This window comes from Triturus cristatus, chromosome 3_1 (assembly GCF_964204655.1).
Source record: "Triturus cristatus chromosome 3_1, aTriCri1.1, whole genome shotgun sequence".
NCBI classification, from domain to species: Eukaryota; Metazoa; Chordata; class Amphibia; order Caudata; family Salamandridae; genus Triturus; species Triturus cristatus.
In genome coordinates, this window is record NC_140583.1 from 487,588,103 (window position 1) to 487,610,692 (window position 22,590).

General features: G+C 44.8%; 1 protein-coding gene across 10 annotated transcripts in view; it reads right to left on the minus strand.

Moving 5' to 3' along the window:
- TP53BP1 (tumor protein p53 binding protein 1) overlaps positions 1 to 22,590 on the minus strand; it is a 956,094-nt gene that overhangs the window by 789,332 nt on the left and 144,172 nt on the right. For all 10 annotated transcript variants that reach the window (XM_085644315.1, XM_085644316.1, XM_085644314.1 and 7 more), the window contains 2 exons: positions 20,141 to 20,302; positions 7,463 to 7,547 (listed from right to left, as the gene is read on the minus strand). In XM_085644315.1, coding sequence (XP_085500441.1) covers positions 7,463 to 7,547; positions 20,141 to 20,302 — 247 coding nt within the window. The remainder of the gene's footprint in view (positions 1 to 7,462; positions 7,548 to 20,140; positions 20,303 to 22,590) is intronic.

Here is a 22,590-nt window from a genome sequence, read left to right on the forward strand (position 1 = left end):
CCTCTCGGGCCACATAAAACAGCCTTGCACACTTCACATGTTCTCAATGCAGGCTGCATTACAGCCTGCATGGAGAACATGCCCAGGCTCCCAGTCAGCGTCTGAGCGCCGAAATGCGGTGCTGAAACCAATCATAACGCTGCTAAGGCAGCATTGTGATTGGCTTATTGGGAGCCTGGGTGTGCTTCTTCTTGTTCAGGTCAGCGAGGGAGGACTACGGAGGAGAGACGCAGAGAGAAGGTAAGTTTTTATTTTATTTTTTGCTGCCAACAACTGACTGGACTTCCAATAGTCTATGGTTCTATGAGCTCCCACAGTTCCACTGGTAAAGTATTTTTTATTACCACTGGTTCATTCAGGTGAAAAATCAGTCTTCAAGGTTGCCAGGATGTGAGTAGGAGTTTTACTGAAGGAAACTCTCTAAGTAGACTATTTAGGAACTCATTAATCATGCTGTGACTGGTCTAAAACCTCATATATCTGTGATGTACAAGTTGATAAAGTGATGGCTAATGCCTGAATGTGCAAATTTCAATAGGTATGGTAGGATTTGGTGTGGTAAGGCTGTAAGGTAGGGGATGTCTTGGCTGTGGCATCATATGCAGAATCTTTTCCACTTTGCTCCATAAGCTTTGTTCATGGACATAGCTCCTGCTTGCCATGGTATCCTTCTCCAAACATCCACCTACAAGGTGGAACTCACTATGCCATGCAGACTTGTTCATCAATGCTGAGTTTGGATGCAAGATTTGGCCTTCGCATTTGGTCAGCAGATTTGGAGGCAGAGTTATTCAGATCTGCAGTACCTCCAGAAAAATGATCTCAGTGAATCAATACTGTCTGGGTGATGCTGGGGCTATTAGGTTAAAAGGCACAGTTCCCTTCTCATCCTGATCAGGACTCTTGGGACGAGGAAAAGCAAAGTGATGGGGAATTAATTTCCCCAGCATGGTTAACAATGTGTAGCTCTGCCGATTGCCCGACTGCATGTGAAACTGGAAACCTGACTTTGTTTGGTCCTACAGTCATGTTAATCTTGCCTATACAGAGGCTGAGACTTGGTAATGTGAGGTCCAGAATCTGTTCTGTGACATAGAAGGGTGCCCTGGGATGCTCTCAAAGTGGGTATAGGGCTACCATCCATGTCCCAGGTGAGACACAATGCGATAGCAGCAGGGTACAGAGTTTAGAAAATCTTTAGTGTAGTCAGACCTTAGAGTACTGTAAACTGACCCCTCTCATGTAAAGTTCCTCTGTTATGGGAATCCCCAAAGCCTTGCACTTACAAAAAGAAGTGTGAGAGAGTGTGTCACATGTGGCAACAGAACGCGTGCAATGAGCAGGAGTACAGGGCCTCTGTGCTTCATTCTGGATTCCTCTGGTTTAGCATGACCCAAGACAGAGGATGAGGACAGCTTCCCTAGACAAAGGAAGTGTGCTTCTTGCATTCCTGTTGCTAGAGGATGGAGACCCAAACACTGAAGTGAGGAGGATGAAACTGAGAGTCCTCAGTCCCTTCTTGCTGAAGTGCAGGTGCGCATTTATTTTCCCGTAGCAGTTTCGGCTCGTGCAGTGGCACGGATCTGTTTACTGCCTTACGTACTGGTGCAGCTCATACTCAGCACGGAGCTGATAAGACCCTTTTTCATTCAGCGCAGGAGCGCCTTTATTTACCCTTTTCTTCACGGCTCGTGCAGAGACACGGAGCCTCCTGGTACTTGCAGTTGCAGCGTTAGAGCGTCCTTTATCTCCTTTCCAGGTATCATTACTTTGGAGTGACTATCATACCGTCTATTGTCATTTATGCTTGTCCTTGTGGCTTATGTTTGGCGTGTGTTCTACCCATTTGCTCTTTCCCTTAGGTTGCACCCTCCGTCAGAACCCAGTGAATACAAGGGCAAGCTTCTCCCGGCATCATCCCAAGTAGTTCCCATCCTCCTTTGGCTACCTCCCCCGGTCCCCTTTGTTGTCCTAGATAGTATCCACCCTGTCTGGGGGGGTGAAGGGTACGGGAGGGGGTTGTTCACGTCGCCTCTGCGGGATTACTCCACACAACAAACGGTAAGCGGTGTGGGGATCTGACAGAGAGGATTTAAAAAGTTTAAAGAAATTTCATGAGGACATTGTGAGGAAAGGGCTACAGATTTTTTCTTACTGCGCATGGCCACTTGGCTAAATGCAGGAGTGAGGGGTTGGAATGCAGTTTCCATTGATGAGAAAGTTTCAATGCAGGCTATGCCCCTTTATCTGTCTAGGATTACTGTTTTAGTCAGGTGCAGAGATCTTTCACTTCATTACAAACGTTTTGGATACTCTTATTTGGAGCCAGCCCAATTGATAGTTGCTGTTGTTGCCAACACCTCGCACAAAGGCTGTACCCGAGGACAAGGCACAAAATGACATTTGAAAGACAAGTATCCCAGAGTGGTTCTGATGCAGGGTGAAGTTCCTTGCCTGTGGTAACACTCTTTCAGGTGGATACTCAGTCTATCTACCGATTCTTCACCTCTGAATATATCCCAGGCACAGACTATACCAAAGAGCTGTGGCAAACGTTTGCTGATCCAGTCTACACCCCGGAATAATACATCAGAAACCTTAGACAGTCTGGAACCATGTATAAAAGGAAACCAAAGCCACCACTTACTTCCAATTCCATGTTTTCCATGACCAAGTACTCTGCGGAGCACTCACTTCGTTGAAGATTGGCTTGGTGACCAGTGCTGGTGTCTGCCTGACAGCCAGTCTCCCAGAGTTGAGGGGACATCACCTGAAGCCTACAAGGAGTTTAGGATCTGACTAAAGTGCCTGCCTACTTTAGGCAGTGCCCCTTTCCATGCAGCAGAAGAGAGTGTCCAAGAGGATAAGTCCACATGTCCCAGTGTGTGAAGTGCAGCACCCAATGAAAGCAGACTATCAAAGAGAGCAAAGCCAAGAGCAGCCGAGCGGTGAAGGCTCCCCAAACTCTCTGATCGATTCCCATGTGAACTGTGCCAAGACATTTGTAAAAACAAGTATCACTGTGACAACCGGCAATTCAAAGTGAGCCCGAGAGCCTGATGCTTTCACTGCCGAGGAGAGGATACTGTTGAAATGGAAAAGCACTGATCAACTGCTGAATGCACACCATCACAGAAGACTCAGACTGAGGCTGTAAGTGAGGTACCCAAGCACCTGAGCGAGGAGACGGCCCCTGCTAAAGTCTAGTGCCGCTGATCACACAGATTTCAGCCAGCGGTCCATGTTCCAATGTGATATTGTTGCTGCATCCCCAGCAGGATTTAAACCACTGCTAACAGGGCGGGTTTGCAAAAACTGTACCCACCACACCCAAAAAACCGCAATGCCAACTAGTGGATTAAAGGGAGGCATAGTCTGCAACCCTAACAAGAGACTAGACTGTACAGATTAGTCTGTTGCATGTACTTAAAACATTTTGCAATTAAATGCTACTGATAAAAAGATTATGAACTGAGTTACACATTCATTGGGGGTACTCTGAAGTAATCTACACTTGTGCCTAATCAAAGCCTATACTAACTATATACTGGGGACTGTAATCACAAGATACTTCCTATAGTGGGGAGAGAGAATACAGAAGATTGTAACTAAAATAACTGTGTACTTCGACTCCTATTAAACTGAGTAGTGTTTAGTTTTAGCATCAGATTAAAGTACTTTCTTTTAAAGAAAAGATAAGCTCTGGCTGGACAACACACTATTGTGTCTGTTAGGAGGCGGTTGAGCGTGTGCTCCCCACACGATCAGTCTGATAACCCTTAGACTATTCACTTTCACTACTCTGTGAGTCAAGTGTGTGATTGTTCAAGGCCTAGTTGGCAGGGCAACAGGACGCCAGGAGATCAGTGGCAAATAATCTCAGACCTCTCCTTTAAAAAAATCCTTACTTCCCTTTATTTTTTCCCAGCCCTAACCCTCCCTTTACCTCTACATGCCCCTAAACCTAAAAAAATCTGCCTCCTTTTACCCCAACCCTCCCCTAAATCCCAAAAAAACCCTTACCTCACTTTCCCTCTACCTGCCCCCGAAAGCTAAAAAATCCTTACATCCCTTTACCACTAGCCGCCCATGAACCCTAAAAACCACTTGCCTCCCTTTACCTCTATCTCCATTACAATCCTAAATTCTTAACCACCTTTTAACCCTTTAATTAATTTTTTTAATGACATTATAATTATGACATAAAAAAAAATACATGCGTGGTAAAGTATGACGGAGTAAAGTACCAAAAAGGGGCCAGATTGGTAAAGACTGCATACCGTCTTTGATTTAGTTTCCTGATTGATGTAGCAATCATTACTTCCTACTGATTTTTTCTAGGCATCTCTTCACTATCTGAAGGAGTAGAACAAGGTGTGGATGAACTTTGGGACCTTCTCTGTTGCAACTGCATCATGACGGAGTCTGCCCACAGATGGCTCACCAAAAACGCAGGCCGGTATCTTTTGGGGCTTTATATTTTTTGGGTACAAATGCAATACTACAGCTGTTTGCATCAATATCAAGCATTCCTTACAAACCTGATCTAAAATAGGCATTAAACGATTTAAGTGGTGGAACCTTAAAGTAGTATGGGAACCAATAAGTGTCTTTAGTGGAAGTCGGAAGTTCACATCTTTTTGATACCCTCTTAATCAATAAATGGAAGCCTTCTAGGTCATCCAGAAGTGAGTAAGCAGAGGGAAGAATGGATGGGTCAGTAATTGGTAAGACATTATCATCCTATTATGCACCCACTGGCAGGGGCGGCTCCTCCACTAGGGCGGAGGAGCGTCGCCCCACGGCATTCTCACAGTGCAAGAAGCCGAAACATAAAATGGTAATAACTACCATTTTATGTTTCTGCTTCTTGCACTGCGAAAAAAGCAGAAGGGCTTGGTTGCAGGCGAGCAGGGCTGCTCTCTGAGCAGGCTGGGCAGGGGAAGAGTGGTGTGCCCACTCCTGAGGGCGCAATAACCGTTTGGTTGGCCCTCTGGGGCGGCCCAAAATAGTCATGCACACTCTGCCCTTTCTCCATGCAGGCTGCAATGGAGCCTACATGGAGAAAATGGCCTCTTCGTAAGCGCATGGCTGGACGGCGTCCCCACCAATTACAACGCTGCCATTGCAGCGTCGTGATTGGCTTAGAAGGGGAGGGAGGCTGCCTGCTTCCTATTCCTGCCGGAGGCAGGAGAGCAGGAGCAGGAGCTGAGAAAACACGGGCCCCGGCCGGCGGTCGGGTACGTTTTTTTATTTCTTATGAAATTAACCCACACCCACCTCCCCCTCGCGATCCCCACACCTCAACCCCCTCCTCCCCCACCCTTGATTAATGCCAGCCGTGACTGCCCATTGGCTGTTGTGAACCATCTTAAATATCTTCATCACTTTGATCATCATCTATATTGTAAATGTCTTGACTACCAGGCAAAGCTAACCTGGAAACGATAGGAGGAGGTGGAAGCGGTTGTGGCGGTTCATAAGTGTGCAATGGTAGCTGAGGTTCCAATGGTGAGGCCGGGTAAGGGGGAAGTATTGGAAGTTAGAAAGAGGTGGATGCAGTATAGATGGCTTGCTAGGTTATTCTGGGAATCTAGAGATCGTAGAGATTGTGGTCCATGGCATTAAACTTGCTCAGCATATCATACATAATGGCTACCTCAGTGAGAACCATAGTGCTTTTCTTCAGTATCATCATGATACAGTTGATAAGTGGGCTAATCCTCTCCTTTGTCATACTGGTGTTCAATATTCGCTGAGGCAGGCAAGGTCTCTTTTTCATTATCCAAGTCCTGTCGCTTCACCTTCTGTGTCTAGGGATAGAGGTCAGCGTTGCGGTGACACCTTGCTAGTGATGTATGCTCGGGCAGCAACAATGACGGTAACCATTTGAGTGGTCTTGCCGACTGTGAATTTGCTGGTTTTTGTTAATAATGTCTTCTTCAGTGGTGTCACTCACCGCCTTGTCGTTGGTAGATTTAACGGTATCTTCTTCAGGATTGTTGCAGTCGATGGAGCCTCATTGATGGTGAGAGAAATGCAGAAAGAATGCCAAATTATGTTTCCCAGACAGCAGAGTGTGTAACATAAGATCTGGAATGGACACCTTTGGTGTAGAAGGAGCTAGCATGCCTTCTTTTTTCACAGCTGGACCAGAGTCTTGTGCAGTTTTCTTCTCCATTTAGGTTTGTGAGTGGAGTCTTTGGGTGTTGAAGACTCCTCATCATTTGAACACCATTAGGGATGGACTTGTGCTCCAGAATGTCACTTCAAGAAACTGATCCACACATACAAAACCCTGCACAACCAAGAAGCTGCATACAACCACCGCCTAAATTTCCTACGACCCTTCAGACAGCTGCGCTTCGCCTCCCTTCACAAGACTCACACCCCTCCTTCCTTTTCCTACCTTGCAGCCAATCCTCAAACAACCTCCCTATTCACCACCAGACTTCACCCTCACTGCTGGATTTCAGGAAAGGACTCAAGACCTGCCTGTTCTACTGAGCCTCCGCAGCAATATCCTCAGCACCTGAATACCCTCATTGATGATTAGCCGCGCTATTCAAGTCGTGTTTAATTGATTGATTTCAAGGATGTTTTAAGCAGTTTTAAAAAAAGCATCACATTTCTACCTGGGGAGATAGTGTTTTGTGACTTGGACTTGTGGAGCCACAGAATGAAATGCTCATCAATGTCGCTCAAGGTTTTAATTGGAAATGTTTTGTAAATCTTAAAATCATGGTTTTGTGAGCAGGTATAGAAAATAGATGTATTTGTACATCTTTCATAGGAACCCACAAGGTCTGAAAAGGCTTTTTTTTTTTTTAATTTAAGAGGACTCCGACATGGCTTAGAAGCCTCTTGAAACAATCCACTAAGGCAGAAACCTCCTACTATATTAGTAAGTGAGAGTATATGTAAACAATGAAGAATTTATCTAGTGAGACTTCAGTAGAGATTAAAGTGACTTCCTACACACAATGTGCGGTAGAAATCTACAGGGATGGTGGTATCTAGGGAGAGTGGTGTTCAGCATTCTCCTACCTCACAGGTTGTAGTTTATTTTTTTATTTTTTTTAAACAAGTGGAGTAAACTACTTAGTGACAATGTTTACAGCCTGTAAATCTATGTTTAATAGTACATTGCTATTTTAATGTTCCTTTGGGACTCCTAACTCTTTGCCCTATTGCCATACTCTACCCCACAATACTGAATACTGAGTCTAATGGACAATTAACATATTTTCACACAATTCAACATTTTTACGACTGGCAGTGAAATCAAGCTCCTGGCAATTGCATGTAGATGAATGGCCTACCACCAAGCATGGTGCTTTTCTCCCAGCAATATATCATTTTTGATGAACACCTGCAACAAGCAATCCTTTGCAACAGTGCCTTCCAATACAACTGCAATCATATACACGTATAATTGGTGCTAATAGTGACATATTTTTACCTTTTTGTATCCTTGTCGGGGTGTTGAGGAATGCTGCCTCCTCCAGGAGGAATAAGCGTTTCCACATCCTTCACCATGTGCAAATCTGGACAAACACAGACGCGAAGCCATTATTTCTATTGAATGCCAGTCTTGGTTCACAGTACTAATACATAACAATGAGTTTATTCAATTTCTTCTCGTTAATTCATTTAGTTAAACTCTTCTGTTTGTCTTCTATTTATGATGCTGACAACTTCACAAACCACTATAGATTTCTAGTAAGTAATTAAAGAACAGAAAAAATGCAAACTGTTTACAATTTAAAAAGGAGGCAGGAAATGACAAGGCAGGAGTAGGACAGTGTACTGAATAAGGGCTGTCTAGATTCTTCACATTTATTGAAATGAACTGAAACTCCAGCCTGCTGCACCTCTACAAGCACACTTATGTATGGAGGCATTTTGCATTTCCTAACGTTGCAAATCGCAATTTTTGGTCATTAGGAAATGAAAATGCATTTTAGCATGTACAAAAGGCATTTGCGGTGGTGCAAAACGCGATTTCTACCCACTAGAAATCGCATTTTGAAAATGGCAAAATAGGAAATCGCAAAGAGGCAATTGCAAATCTCTAACCACATGTACAAAGGATTTCCTAATTGTGACTACTCACAAAATGGCCATTTAGGAAATGCAATTACCATTACCATAAGGTGGTAACCAGGTGCAAACTATAAAAGGGACCCAAAATGCATCAGGCTCTTTTACAATGGTGGCTTTGTATGTTCTGACGAAGAAGGCGAGGAGTCTGTCCGGTAGGCAGAGAAGGAGGAGGAGACAGGCGAGTATATTTAGGGTCAGGGTCACCTTTTTGAACAGACTGGGGAGGACATTTATGAGAGGTACAGGCTCAGTAGTCGGGTAATTCTTGATTTAATTGCTGAGTTACAACCTCAGCCACACACCCAAACACTCGAAAGCAATGCAATCCTACCACATGTGCAGGTATTGTGTTGCCTACACCGCTTAGCTTCTGGCAGTTACCGGGGGTCATAGCAGTGGTGGGGGTGTCATGTTCCTCCACAGTGGTATATAAAACAGACTGTCACAGGATAAATTTGTCAATGGTTTTTTACTAGGTAAGAGAATCACAGACTCAATTAATACAATGGTCAGGACTTTTTGTGTAATGTGACCTAATGGTATCCTTCTCATGCTCTTAAGGCGACAGTGCATATGCTTTGCGGCCCTGGATACACCATACCTGACTCCAAGAACAAGAAGTGAAAGGCAGTACAACAGGGCACACAGGACAATGTGTTCAATCATAGAGAGGACCTTTTGGGGTACACAAGTCCGGCACAGCACCACTGAACAGACCTTAGACATGCTGAAAGATCATAGCTACATGTTCCATATAGCACAACATTGCAATGAAGAAGGGTGTACACAAGATCCCCATAGAGACTGAATCCGACTCTGATAATGAAGTTCCACCACTACAGGTGCAGCAAGAGGATACACGTGCAGCAGAGGGATGAGCATGATGCACAGGGATCACCAACAACTATTTCTGAGATAAGAGTAATTAAAACAAAATAAAATAGACATTACACATGAATGTTATACAGGGTGCATAACTGAGACACCAACTTTTATTCAGGTAGTGACATTGTTTCTCTCAAGAATCAACTGCATCCATCATGGATGTAATATTGTTTCATCTTAGTAACAAAGTATGTAAAAACAAAGTTGACTCATTACTTGTAGTGTTCATTGGTTCACTTCTGCCGGCCTCAGGGTTGGGTGCCTTGTCAGCAACACTGGGCTGTGGAACTGTTGACATGTCAGTCCCAGAAGTGTTTTGGCTTGAACGTCTGGAACTGCATGCCTCCTGAAAAGATGTGCCACTGAGCCCTCTTCGCTCTTGAGTAGGGGCAGGATGTTGGGGATACAGAGGTTGTAGGTCTGAATATTCTTAAGGGCTGTGGTCACTTGCACTAGCCATGTGCAACATCCTGACAGCAGTGCCCCATGTCAGTTGACAGTTCGCCTTGTTAGTGTTTTTGTGGCTACTGCCAATCGATTGATGGAATGGATGTAGGAATCAAAGAATGGCAGGTACTGCCTGTGCCTCTGTCTCTGCACAAAGGGCTCCTTCTCTATGGCAGCAATCCACTGGTCCAGCCCTTTCTTAAACTGCTGCATTGACCTAGACTTTCGTAGCCTATTGACAGACCTTCTTTGTTTTGTTTGTAGGTGCTGTACAGAGATGAAGGACTTCTCCAAGCCACTAAACACAGAAGAACTCTGACAAGTCGTCTGACACATTATCATTGTGGATTGTTGATAGAAGGCCTCTACCCTGTCTGTGTGTCCTGCCCCAGGATGTTTTGGTGCCCTGTTACTGTCCATCATCACAGTCCACACAGTCTAGTAGCGGAGAGATGGTTGCTCTCCTAGCAGTTGGAGTTCAAGTGATGAGCTCAGTAGATGGTGATGTTGTGTCCTCCATTTCCACGTGTGTCAGCAGCATTTTCAACATCAATTGTTTCTGACATGTCCTCGGTGTGATCTGTGGAAATGCATGTATATAATACTAAGTGTCAGTAAATGATTAATGTTTGTTCTCAAAATTGTTGTAACTGTGCTTCATGCGTTTGTGACATGTTTATGATGTACAGAGATGTTTGATGTAGTCATCAGGGCACTGTACAGCGAGCAACTTATGTATACTACAACTCCCATGATGCACTGCCAGGGTAGGGCAAGCATCTCAATAGAGTTATTTATGCTCTGATATATGATTTATGGATTTGCTAACATTAGGTTATGTTAAGTAAGTAAAGGGAAGATGACTTGCCCTTGATGGAGCCTGCAGGACTGGAGGTGTCAATGTCAGACTCTCCCACCATACTTTCTGGTTCCAGAATCCCCCTCGATGGGTGTCTCCATGGGAGCGAGAGGGGGTATTTTGAGGGTCCACCGCTTGTTCCACGACCCTCAGCCATCCTGCCGGCCACCATCTCCTTTGTGCAAGAACTCAGGTCACACCAGCGTTTGTCTCTGGGATGGTCCTCTGGATGGCACCTAGGGAGTTCTCCTCCTCCAAAATGCTGGTCCAGAGATTTGTTTTTTTGGCTCTCTGGTACTGTGAAGGAGGGCTTCCCAAACAGTTTTTCCATATGGAAGATGCATTCTTCTATCAGGAGCTCAAGCTCTTTTTCTGAAAATGTCACCTTCCTCTTCCTGCTCCCTGAATCCTTGTCCCTATCTTCTTTGGACATGGTGTTCTAAAGGAATGGTGTAATACACTAGCAGCAGTGATGCAAGAGCCCTCCTTACTTCCAGCACCTTCCTAGGCTTCTGGGTCGTGGCCACACCCTATATTTGTAAACTTCCTAGTCTGTCACAATCATTCTGCATCCAGAATGCGACTTTTCCTTTTTTGCAATTCCTATTAGGATATTGCAAATTTTGCAAATTCCAACATTGATATTTCCTAACTGTGAATGCATATCCGTAGGAATCTCTATTAGTGGAATCGGTGGTTACAAACAAACTGTTTTGCGATTCCCAAATAGCGATTTCTATGGATTCGCAATTTGGAAATCACAGATCCTAAATTTCGTACTTATGGCCCTTAAACTCCAGGACAAGGAACTAGAATTGGTGCCATCACTTCCTTAAGGGTTCCAGCCAAAATGGGGAAATGGATAGTCTTATATTATGTCTCATATATATCCAAAGTAAAGTTTGTTTCCTCAAAGTATGTTGCTTCAAGTTGCAGCCTCAGTTTGAGTAAAGAAAGAGAAGGGACTCAAAACTTTTAAGACGGCTGCAAGAGAATTAAACAACATACAAACTAATGTACCACCATGAAATTGAGGTTTCATTAAGGAATAAAAATGTAATGTGGAGGGTGCTCCTTTTAATCAACAATGCAAACACTTGGCATATAGTGATTAACCTTTTCAGTGCTCCTGTGCTCATGACGGAACCATTTTGTCATGTGCACACGTGCACAAAATCCCTCTGCAGCAGACAGCAGAGGGATTTCCGTTATTTTTTTTATTTTTGCCCCGGCAGGTGGGGAAAGAGCTTCCCCAACCTCTCGAGGCTTTTTCTTTAGTTTCAATGTAATAACGATCACGCGCATGGCGTGCTGACGTCATTACAGTGAAAATGAAACTTAGTTTCAGTTTCATTGTTTCGGTGCTCGTGGGGCTTTCTCAGGCCACTGAGCATCAAATTACATGAGAGGTATCGTTGGAAAGGGGAGAATCTCCCCTTTCCAATGATACCCTTCCCAAGTTGATCCCTGCTAGGGGATCGTCCCAGGAGGGCGATCCCCAAGCAGGGATCCACCCACTAGGCACCAGGGAGGGGGGAGCAGCCCCTTGGGCAAGGGCCTTTGCTCCTCCCATAAGAACTTGCATGATCAGTCTTTCTGGCCCCCCCAGGGGGCAGAAAGCACCCTAGACGTCAGGGATTCATTTTTTTTTCAGGCCAGGGTTGGGGGCTGCCCAGAATGCCCCCCCCCCCGCCATAGACAAGAGTCTCTCTGCCTAACCCCCTCCCCCACCCCCCCGGAGGCAGATGGGGACATTAGCCCCTGATCTGCCCCCTGGGGGCTAAAACCCCACTAGGCACAGGGATTAGTTTATTTTATATTTATAGCTAGGGTGGGGGCTGCCCAGAATGGGCCTGCCAATGCTCCACTCCCCCAAAGATGCCGCTGTCTTTCTGCACCCCCCCACACCCCCCCCCCGTGGCTGATGGGGGCAGTAGCCCCTGATCTGCCTCCGAGGCAGGCAGAAAGCACACTAGGCACCAGGGATTCATCCTATTTTTTTTATACTTGGGTAGGAAAACATTGGGAGATTTACACAAGCCATACCTCCCAGGACTCTCCGGCAGGGTGTCTAGTTTTCCAAAATGTTTGGGTTTGGTAGGATTCCCTAGAAGGCCGCCGTGCGCCGGGGCCAAAAACCCAGGTGCCCCCCACCCCTTGCAAAACCAGGTCGCTTTGTGATAGGTAACTGTGATGTCTCCACAATACGTTTTGGGCCCTTGCCTGTCGCGGCTAATTGGCCTACCCAACCGAAATGAGAGGTACCATTTTTAGCCAGAAACCTAGGGGAATGCTGGGTGGTAGGAAATTTGAGAAAAATCTGATTTTTTCGCTAAATTTGAGGTTTGGGCCCTTGCTTGTCGCAGGTGCTTCGCTCACCCACAGAAGTGAGGTACCATTTTTATCGGGAGACTTTAAAGAATGCGGGGTGGGTGGAAGTTTGTGGACCCACACAGATTCAAGCACTTTCCAGCAAAAACATGTGGGGACATTTTTTTCTTTTTTTTTATACAAAGTTTGAGATTTGCAAGGGATTTTGGGTAACAGAACCTGGTGAGAGGCTCAGAAGTCACCTACTTCCTGGATTCCCCTGGGTGTCTAGTTTTTTAAAATGTATGTTGCTAGGTTTCACTAGGTACCAGCAGAGCTAGGGTTCAAAATCCACAGCTAAACACATTGAACAAAAAGGGTCAGTTTTCACTGTTAAAATGTGGTGTGTTCACGTTGCATTTTGGCTCTTTTCCTGTCACGGGCAATAGGCCTACCCACACAATCTTGGTACCATTTGTATCGGGAGACTTTGGGGGATGGAGGGTGGGTGGAATTTTGTGGATCCACACAGATTCCAGAAATTTCTATGACAGAAATTTGAGGAAAATGTGTTTTTTGTGACAATGTTTGAGGTTAGGAAGGGATTCTGGTTAACAGAACCTAGTGAGAGCTACACAAGTCACCCTTTGGGGAACACAGAACTATAGAGCAACTGTTACCTATTGATTTTCTATGCATTTCTGCCTTAAAAAAGTAGGTTAATGTGTAAAATAGAAGTCACTTTGAAAAATGTACTTTAATTCACATGCTAGTATGAGTACCCACAAATTTAGAGATGTGCAAATAGCTACTGCCTCTAAACTATGTTTTGTTCCCATTTCAGAAATACATAGGTGCCCTTGATATCTATTTTTCACTCTTTATATTTTACCAAATGAATTGCTATATAACAATACACAATGAAAAACTATTGCAAGACGCAGCTCAGTTATTGGCTCTGGGTTCCTCTGGTTCTTGGTGAACCTACAAGTCCTATATATCCCCACAACCAGAAGGGTCCAGCAGATGTAACGGTATGTTGCTTTAAAAAAATCTGTCATACTTAGAAGAAGTTACAGGTGAAAAAGTTGGCACAGGAAGGCCCAGCACAACTACTATTCCATGGTCAAGTTGGCTAAAGGCCACTTCTTTGCGGTGCATATTGCTCAATCAAAAAACAATTCAAAGGAAATCTGTGCTATTGTACAAAGCTTTTTGAATCCATGTGCAGAACAGATGGCCTCACCTAGCTCGAACAACTGGTGCGAGCAACTCTCAGATTTTTTCATCGATAAAATCCAAGCCATACAGGATAGCTTCGGGACTGCCACCCATCGGCAGGTGGCCTACTTGCCTCAGACGGCAGTAGACTTTGATTTAGCCGACCCCTGTCTGACTGCATTTACTCCCATTCCGCTGTCAGATACTTTGGCCATACTGCAATCGCTTAAATCAGGCTCTCCCTTGGATCCTTGCCGAGCTAGATTATTGGCGGCGGTGGCAGAGGTAGTCAACCCCGAAGTTAATCAAATTGTCAATTTGTCCCTCATGGACGCCACTGTCCCTCCTGAGTGGAAACAGGCTAAACTGCTCCCTTGGTTGAAAAAGCCCTCACTCAACCCTGTTACCCCGGCTAGTTACCGCCCAATTTCACTTCTTCCGGCGGTAGCTAAGGTGTGTGAAAAGGCTGTGCATGAACAGCTCTCGGAGTTTGTTGAGAGCTCTGGCGCTCTCCGTCCTGCCCAGTCGGGCTTTAGGGCCTCCCATAGCACTGAGACGGCCCTAGTGGGAGTGTCGGAGGCTATTAGAGAGTGTCTGGATGCTGGCGGCAGAGCGGCTCTGGTTCTCCTAGACCTCTCTGCCGTATTTGACACCATGCCACATCACCAACTTTTGGCACGGTTGTCTCATATCGGCATCTCTGGCCAGGCACGGGAATGGATTAAATCTTTTTTAGCCAATAGAATGCAGCAAGTTTGGCTGCCGCCCTTCGCCTCATCCCTGCAAAGCCTGTCTACAGGGGTTCCTCAGGGCTCAACATTGAGCCCTCTTTTGTTCAATGTTTATATGACACCCCTTATCTATTTGGCTGAGGAGCTGGGTGCCAAGATCATAGTTTATGCTGATGATACCCAGCTCCTCTTCACGTGGAAGAAAACTGATCTCTCCTCAGTGGTTGCCAAAAATTGTTTGGCAGGAGTGTTTAAGTGGCTAGCCCAGGCCCAATTAAAATGTAATGAAGAAAAATCAGAGGTGCTTCTTAACGGATCCTCCCCGCCCCCCATTTTAGAGAAGACATCTGGCCGGTGGGCTACCCCTTGCCTAAATCTACGGGGAGCCCAGAAAATAATTTGGGGGTATGGTTCAGTGAGGAATTGAGATATTTGCCCCAGATCAACAGGCTAGCCGGGTGTGTGCTTTGGCACACTGAAAGGCCTTAAAAAGCTTCTTCCACTTTTGCCTAGAATGGCTAAAGAAATGGTGACCAGTGCCCTCATTCTCTCACTCCTGGACTACGCTAATGCCTTATACATCGGTCTACCGGCATATCAGTTAAGAAAACTACAGATTGTCCAGAATGCAGCGGCCAGAGCCTTACTGGGTATGCCGGGAAGGTCCAGTGCGAGCCAGCTTCTTCGGGATCTGCACTGGCTTCTGGTCGACCAATGCATACTGTTTAAGGCTCTCACATTGGTCCATGGTGCACTTTACAAGTCAGGACCTCAGTATCTTACAAGTCGGTTCACGTTTTATGTGCCGCCCCGACAGCTACGTTCTACTGGCCAATGCCTTGCCCTTGTTCCGAGGTATCGCCTGGCTAGAATGGGAGGCAGCTCCCTCTCTGTTAGAGCAGCCGTAGCCTGGAATGCCCTGCCCTTTGAACTGCGGATCACCGGCGACCTGAGACTGTTCAAAAAACACGTGAAAATGTTGCTGTTCAAGTAAGCTCCCAGTCTGGGCTACCTTATGTGGAAGCTTGAAAAGTTACAGGGGCCTAAGCGCGAACTACCCCAAATAGCCAAAAAAAGACTTAGCACAGGGGAGGGAAAGACCTAGAAGAGAAGGGGTTAATGTATAAATTGTATCACCACCCAACAGAAGTATTAGAGATTTAGACCTTAACTGTTAGGGTTCCAGAATATAACAATTAAATGCCAACACAACAGGACAACAAACCTTTGTTACAACACATTAGCGATATTGCAGAGGGGTATAGCCAGGCGCATAAGACGATGGATGCATCTAGACCGAGCTCTGCCGAGCACACTGTAATCTGCCCGAATCCTGGCTAACCCAGCACTGCTCGCTAGTCCATGGAATCCTTCCTGCTATAGGTGCCCTGACTCAGCAGCAGCTGGAGATGGTAGAGCAGGGCTGCATGGTGCTGCGGTAGGATGACCAACCAAATTGCACGGACCATCTGTAATTTGGACCTCACGTTCCTTGTCCATGAGGATCCTTTTTACGGCTGCCTTTTGTCCGTAATTTTGGGCCTTACACGGAACAGAGCTGTTCCCCTGCGAGAGGCCTCAGCTCCCTGATGGGGCCGCCTCACACTCATCGTAGGAGCATAAGAGCAGACCCACCCCGCCCATTGTCATTCTGTCTGCGGCTGATTGCCACATACAGGTTGACAATGGGCCAGTTTAGGCTCTTACAGCATGTGGTGACCTCTTGCTGTGGTCTAGGGCAGGGCATTCTGTTACGGTTAGATGGAAGAATTGTACAAAACAAACGTACAAAGTTAAAAAGAAGAGGTTATATTTCTTACACAGTCTCATCAGTTCAGAGCTGAAGTATTTTTATTATTATATATAACGATGACATAGTTGCTACTTTTTTATTTATTTTATGTAACTAACACCCATTGACAAAACCAATTGTCCTGGCTTGTTGTAGGTCTAATGTTATTGGATGCAATGATGGAAACAGCAAAATACCAGTCAGGCGATACATTATGCTCAGCATATATTTTAAGGTGAGACGTTTAAAGCCACAACCTTAATTACATCAGACACGCCCCTTGGAGAGACCCCCAGATTTTTCATACCACTTAAAGCCCTGGAAACAACATCGGGTCACAGTCACCTCACGTCCTGGCACTGTGCATCATGCATGACTCATGACTTCCAAGTTTTCAGATTGCCTATGTGCAGGGGCATAGTGAACCCTCCCCCACCCCAACCCTTGCTTTAGAAAATACAGCATGGGTGAAGTTCTAGATGGGCCTCTCCAGTCTGTAACTGGATGGGTGGGTGAATGGGTGAAGGATGGGTGGCTAAGTGAAAGGGGAATGGAGAGAGAAAGGGGAATGGAGAGAGAAAGGGAGGATGAATGGATGAATGATAGCATGGATGAACGATGGACAGAATGGATGGGCGAATGGGTGCATGGATGAGTGAAAAGAAGAATGTAAAGATGGATGAGTGAAAGCCTGCATACATGAGTGAAAGGGAGGGTGGAGAGCTGGAAGAAAGGATGGATGGATGAGCGACTGGGTGGACGGATGAGCGAATGGGTGGATGGATGAGTAAGTAAAAGGATGGCTGGATGGATGAAAGGGTGAATGAGTGAGTGGGTGGGTGGAAGAGTGGATTGATGAGTGAAAGGATGGCTTGGGTGAAAGGGTAAAGGGTTGGATGGATGGGTGAATGGATAGATGGGTGGAAGAATGAGTGAAAGGATCGATTGGGTGAAAGGATGGATGGATGAGTGAAATGATGGATGGATGAGTGAAATGATGGATGGAAGGATAGATGATGGATAGGTGTGCAAATAGTTGAAAAGCTTTGGATATGGATGGGCACACAGATGGAAGGACAGAATTAATGGTGAAAGACTGAATGATGGAGGAAATAATAACAGATGACATTTTGAGTGACATCCAACTGCTACTTGAATGTTACACTAGTAATTGCAAATGTTTGCATGTTTTGTTTTAGGTGTAAGATCTTAGGGAAGGTCTCATAGTGCCATGAGCTGTGCTTGAGATGTATATTGTGTTTGTAGCAATAGGCAAGGCGTAAAAAACTAAATATGTAATAGTGTATTGACAGTGTATTATTTAAGAAAGCTGAAGGGAAAAGCACCTTTGTGACTACAGTCAGCATGTGCAACTTCTGTCAGCATGTGCAACTCTCTGTGAAGCAAAGGCAGATTCCATATTTTAAGTTCCAATTCCTGACAACTTCTCTCACCCAAAATGTCTGCTCAGGAATAGGAGTTGTAAGCAAAATATCAAACTGGACAACCCAGTGCAGTAACCATATAAATAGATTATGATCATATGAAATACCACAAAAAGACCTGCACAGTTGCTCAAAGCTGCACGCATATCGAAAAACTGTGAAGTGCACGATTGTCTCAACCTAAAATAAACTTATTTTGACTTGTACTTAATTGGTTGTCTATTTACGTACTTTTCATTCTATGGTGCAACTTCCTCTGATGTGTCAGTAAAACTTACCTTTTGTCCCGAAGTTTTGTCCTGAATTTTGACCCTCTGTCCTGAATTTTTGTACTGAATGTTGACCCTCTGTCCTGAATTTTTACACTTACTGTCCTGAATTTGCACCCAGGCCAGTTGGTCACCCTATGCTGCGGCCAGGCCTGGTCATGGGGGACAAGTCGGGGCTGAGAATGGGACGCCTCATCCTGACTTTGGAGCACCGATCATCCAAGCAATGGTGCAGAGGGCACTTCGCAGAGCTCCTGCTGTGGGGACAGGGTGCAGACAACATGGCAGAACCGCCGCGGGGTCCTGGATGGTATCCGGGAATGCCAGGTTCCTGCACTGAAGGTGGTTTCCCGTCAGCTGTTGAACCTGGATTTGTTGCCGAGAGGTAAACAGCAATTGAAAGCTGGTGTGCAATCAGACCTCTGAAGGGGCTGAATTGTTAGATTCCTTATGTTTCCCATCCACTATGAAGATGTAGGACCTGGGGCAAAGGGACACATTGAAGGGACTTTCTCGTCCCATTGAGGGCCCCAACAGAGATCACGGGTGTGGAGGGCTGGTCGGCATATGCCTCCCTCAGGTTTCTGAGAAGGGTCAGGGGGAGCTCCTTTCCTCCTTATCTCCAGGACTGGGGCACTCGTGCCTGTCATCATGGAGAAATCACAGGCCAATTTATCATCCCAGCAAGCAAACAAATTGACAAATACACCAAGTCGACCACCTACTCGCAGCACCTGGAGGACCTTGAGGTTGTTGCAGGGTCGGAAAGGTCACCAATTATCCCAAGAAGATTTTTAGGCCTTATGCCCCATCCGCTCAACCCTCAGAGGAGCAAAATCCAGAATATTTTCCTGGGTGACTGGTTGAAGACCTGGATGCCAGCTGATTCCCTTGCTTTCTGTTTTGTGATTGATAGGGCACATCGTGCCCTCGCAAGAAAGCCACTCCCTGGTGCTCCCAGAGGCCAACAATAGCATGCTTATCAAACTGTGTAGACTATGAGGCCATACTTAATTCAACTGTCCACCTTTTGCCAAAGCTCTCTCTCCCTTGCTGATATGAAGGTCAGCATTTATCCAGATTACATGACGCAAGTCCAACAGCAGTGACAATCCTTCCCCTCAAGAAGATAATGTACATGCCCCTATTTCCCGCAAAGTTAAAGGTGATTGACAACGGTAACAAGCATTTCTTTGAAAGCATTCAAGATGTATGGGACTGGCTCGAAATCTGTACCATCTGAGGATTTGTTCAGGAGCACCCACGGGACACAGATCTTCCTGAGCACAGGGAGACCCTAAGCCGCCTAGAGGTAGGAGGGATCGAAGTGGTCAGTGACATAATCCTACTAGCCCCTCCACTCCTCCCCCTGATCCAGCCTTAGAAAGCTGGATCTTACTAAGGACAGGACGGCGACATCGAAAAGGAGGACAGCAGTGGTGAAGGCTTGGTGGTGACCGGGCTGCCTGCCGGAGCCACCCTTAAGGTCAAACCAACCTTTGAATAGCTGTTGACATCCTTTCGCCTTCCTATTTTTCAGGGTAGTCATGGGTTGTGGCCTCCACTGCACACTGTATTTTAATATACTGAGAGATGCTGGGTCGGCTATAGATCTTGATAATAATGTTTTGTGTTCTCTGAGCGTTTCCTCTTAGAGCTGCATCCCCCTGCTGCTCCATGGTTTTAGAGTTGGGTGAGGGAGACAGAATTTACTACTGAAAATATACTGGTAAACAAAATCACTGAAAAGTAAACTGTGAGGCAGCAAAATAAATTCCTCTAATAATCCAAACATTTACATGCCTAGATGCACAAATAACATATGCTACCAGACGGTCATTTTTTCTATTATATGAAAATGAAAATTAAATCTAATTTACTAAAAGATGTCATCTATTTAAATGTAATAATCAGTTAAAGAGTACAGCTTTGGAAACCATGTGACTTAATAAATTAAATTTTTATCATTTGAACTGAGACAGAAGCATGGTTAAAGCAGTGGTTTGTTTATTTTTCTATTGTTATAATGAAGTAATCTAAATAACAGATGTCATAATATGACAGTTTGAAAATACCTTCCTTAGTGTTGTCCCCAGAGGATCCAGTCCTATTTAAGTCGGCAGAGGTTTTGGATACCTGCTCTTTTGTGTCCTCTGTGTTTAAAGTGCTGTGACCTTCCAAGTCTTGGCTCTGAGACAAAGCTAAAAATCCAAAGCCCATCTGTGATGTACCAGAGTCTAAAATAAGGAAATAAACTGTATGAGTAGAACCACTGCATTGAAAGGCTTTAGGTCATACACGATTGATCAATAACTCAATTGCGAGTTGGTGGTACCTCATCAGGGTTGCAATACAAATTAATAATCAAACATGTTTAAAAAGGAAGTAGTAAAAAAGGCCACAGAACTAATTACATTAAAAATGTACAACATAGTATCTTCTCAGAGTGTTGGGCAGAAGAAATGAAACATCCACACTTAAATAAGTATGTACCACACTCTTGCTATACGTTTCAGGTATTCTCACCCCAACTACCACCAAGTGTTATATCTCTCAGATTGATCATCGACTTCTTCAAAACCCACATTCCCAAGAAAACCCTGCCATTCAAGTTTCAGCTCAAATCTACAAAGAATAAATGTTTAGCTAATGACTGACTTCTGAACTACCATTCACCCCCTGAGACATTCTTGTGTGGTTGATGGTGCCCAGTGACATCCTCCTAGCCCTACTGCCCATCTAAAGTCAAATTGTTTGTGTTTTATTTTAAATATAGACTAATTAAACCCTTAAAACTTCCACTTAGACACCACTGCTTCTAAAACCTCATAACGTCTCTTTTTGAAAGGAAAAAGTATAGAAAGTGAGCACTGTGGCTATGCAGCTTTTTAGAGGGAAAATGCACTCTGATTTTAATTCTGGCAGGTATTTGTCCCAATCCCACAGTGCGCTGTGATTTTCATTTGTGAGGGCAGTTAATTTTGAAGCTTGAAAACTGAATGTATGTGGCTTTTAGAAAACAACAGGATGCTGCAGACAATGGGCAAAAATTAACGAAAAACAGGGATAACTGGTTCCTGGAAGAGCTAACTGATGTGTGAGAAGGAAAAAGTGAGACGGTTGCGGGACGGGAAGTAAGCTTTCCTATGCCTATACTGGCCTTGCCACATTTGCATTTTGCGTGTACCTCTCCGGTTTCTACACTATCGGGGTTCTGAATGTAACACGTACTAATAATTCTGAATGCTTCACAAAGCATTTTAAGCTAAATGTGCTACTCGCTAAATGCGGGGTGCTGAGTGAAAGGTGCGCTTCTCAGGTCTACGTGGATGCAATATAAAACAGGATATAAAAGCTCCTCTAGAATAGGGAAGAGTAGTGTGAGGAACCAGACGCTGTGTGCCATGCAGGTATCAAGAAAGAACATTGAGGACCATTAGCTATGAACAGATATGCAGGTTGTAATACATGGCTTCGCAACAAGGCAGCTTCGTAACATAATGCCTCAGGTAAATAGGGAGTTTCCTACTAACTGATTAGAGACACATGATTAACAACGTTTGGGTCATACAATCTATTAATAACGCTCCTTATTACTTAGTCATCTATCTTGATATTAATTCAATACGCATAGATGTTAGATGAGTACATGATAAAGATTAATAATTATAGAGATGAAGTTTTGCATGTGTGCTGATGTGGAAAGTTTCAAGGTACTGCTCCTCATCTAGAAGATGCAAAGCGAAGATTTTGCAGGCCTGTTATATCCTAACAACCCCATAGTCCTACGAGTTTAGCAAGAGGTGGGGGGAGGGAGGGGTGTTTACCGATCTGTTTTCCTCTTCTTAGCAGAAGTCGGACTGTGCACAAGCTTCTATGGGCTAAGGAAATCTACCTAGGATATATAAAAAAGTGGACATTCAAGAGACTTGCACATTGGGGTGGGTGAGTGGAAAGAGAGGGGCAGAGCATGAAATTTGCACCACTGGGCTACACAGAATGTGGTGAGGAGTAGGGTTAGAGGCAAGGGACAACTATCTTAGGATTTAGGAATTAGGCACATGTAGAACAGGTGCAGATATCTGCTCATAAGGTTGTTTCCTGTGGAAGTAAGAACACTGCACATAAACTCACGAGACTGCTCCTGTGATGAAGAATCAGGATTGTAAGAAAGTAGCTTTTCCTGGCCGCTACATAAAAATTATGTGGGATCTTCATTCTAAACTCCAAAAGCAGATGAGTACTTGTGATCCTGACATTAACAGCCTTCTTCAGGTTCAATAGCTTGTAACCAGATTATTGCATTGAAAAGAGCAACGATTGTTTAATTAGAAAATTCTGCCCGTATTAGTGCGCTTAGAAACAAAAACAGATATGGAAATCACAAAATCTATTCAAAGAACTAGAGAAAAACTTGGCGTCTTAAATCAAATCTCTATGCAAGTGAATTCCTGACCACAATTAACTTTGGAATCTGTTGCATATTCTGTTGCTTAGGTGTCCTCCCCTGCTGAATTCCGCCCCA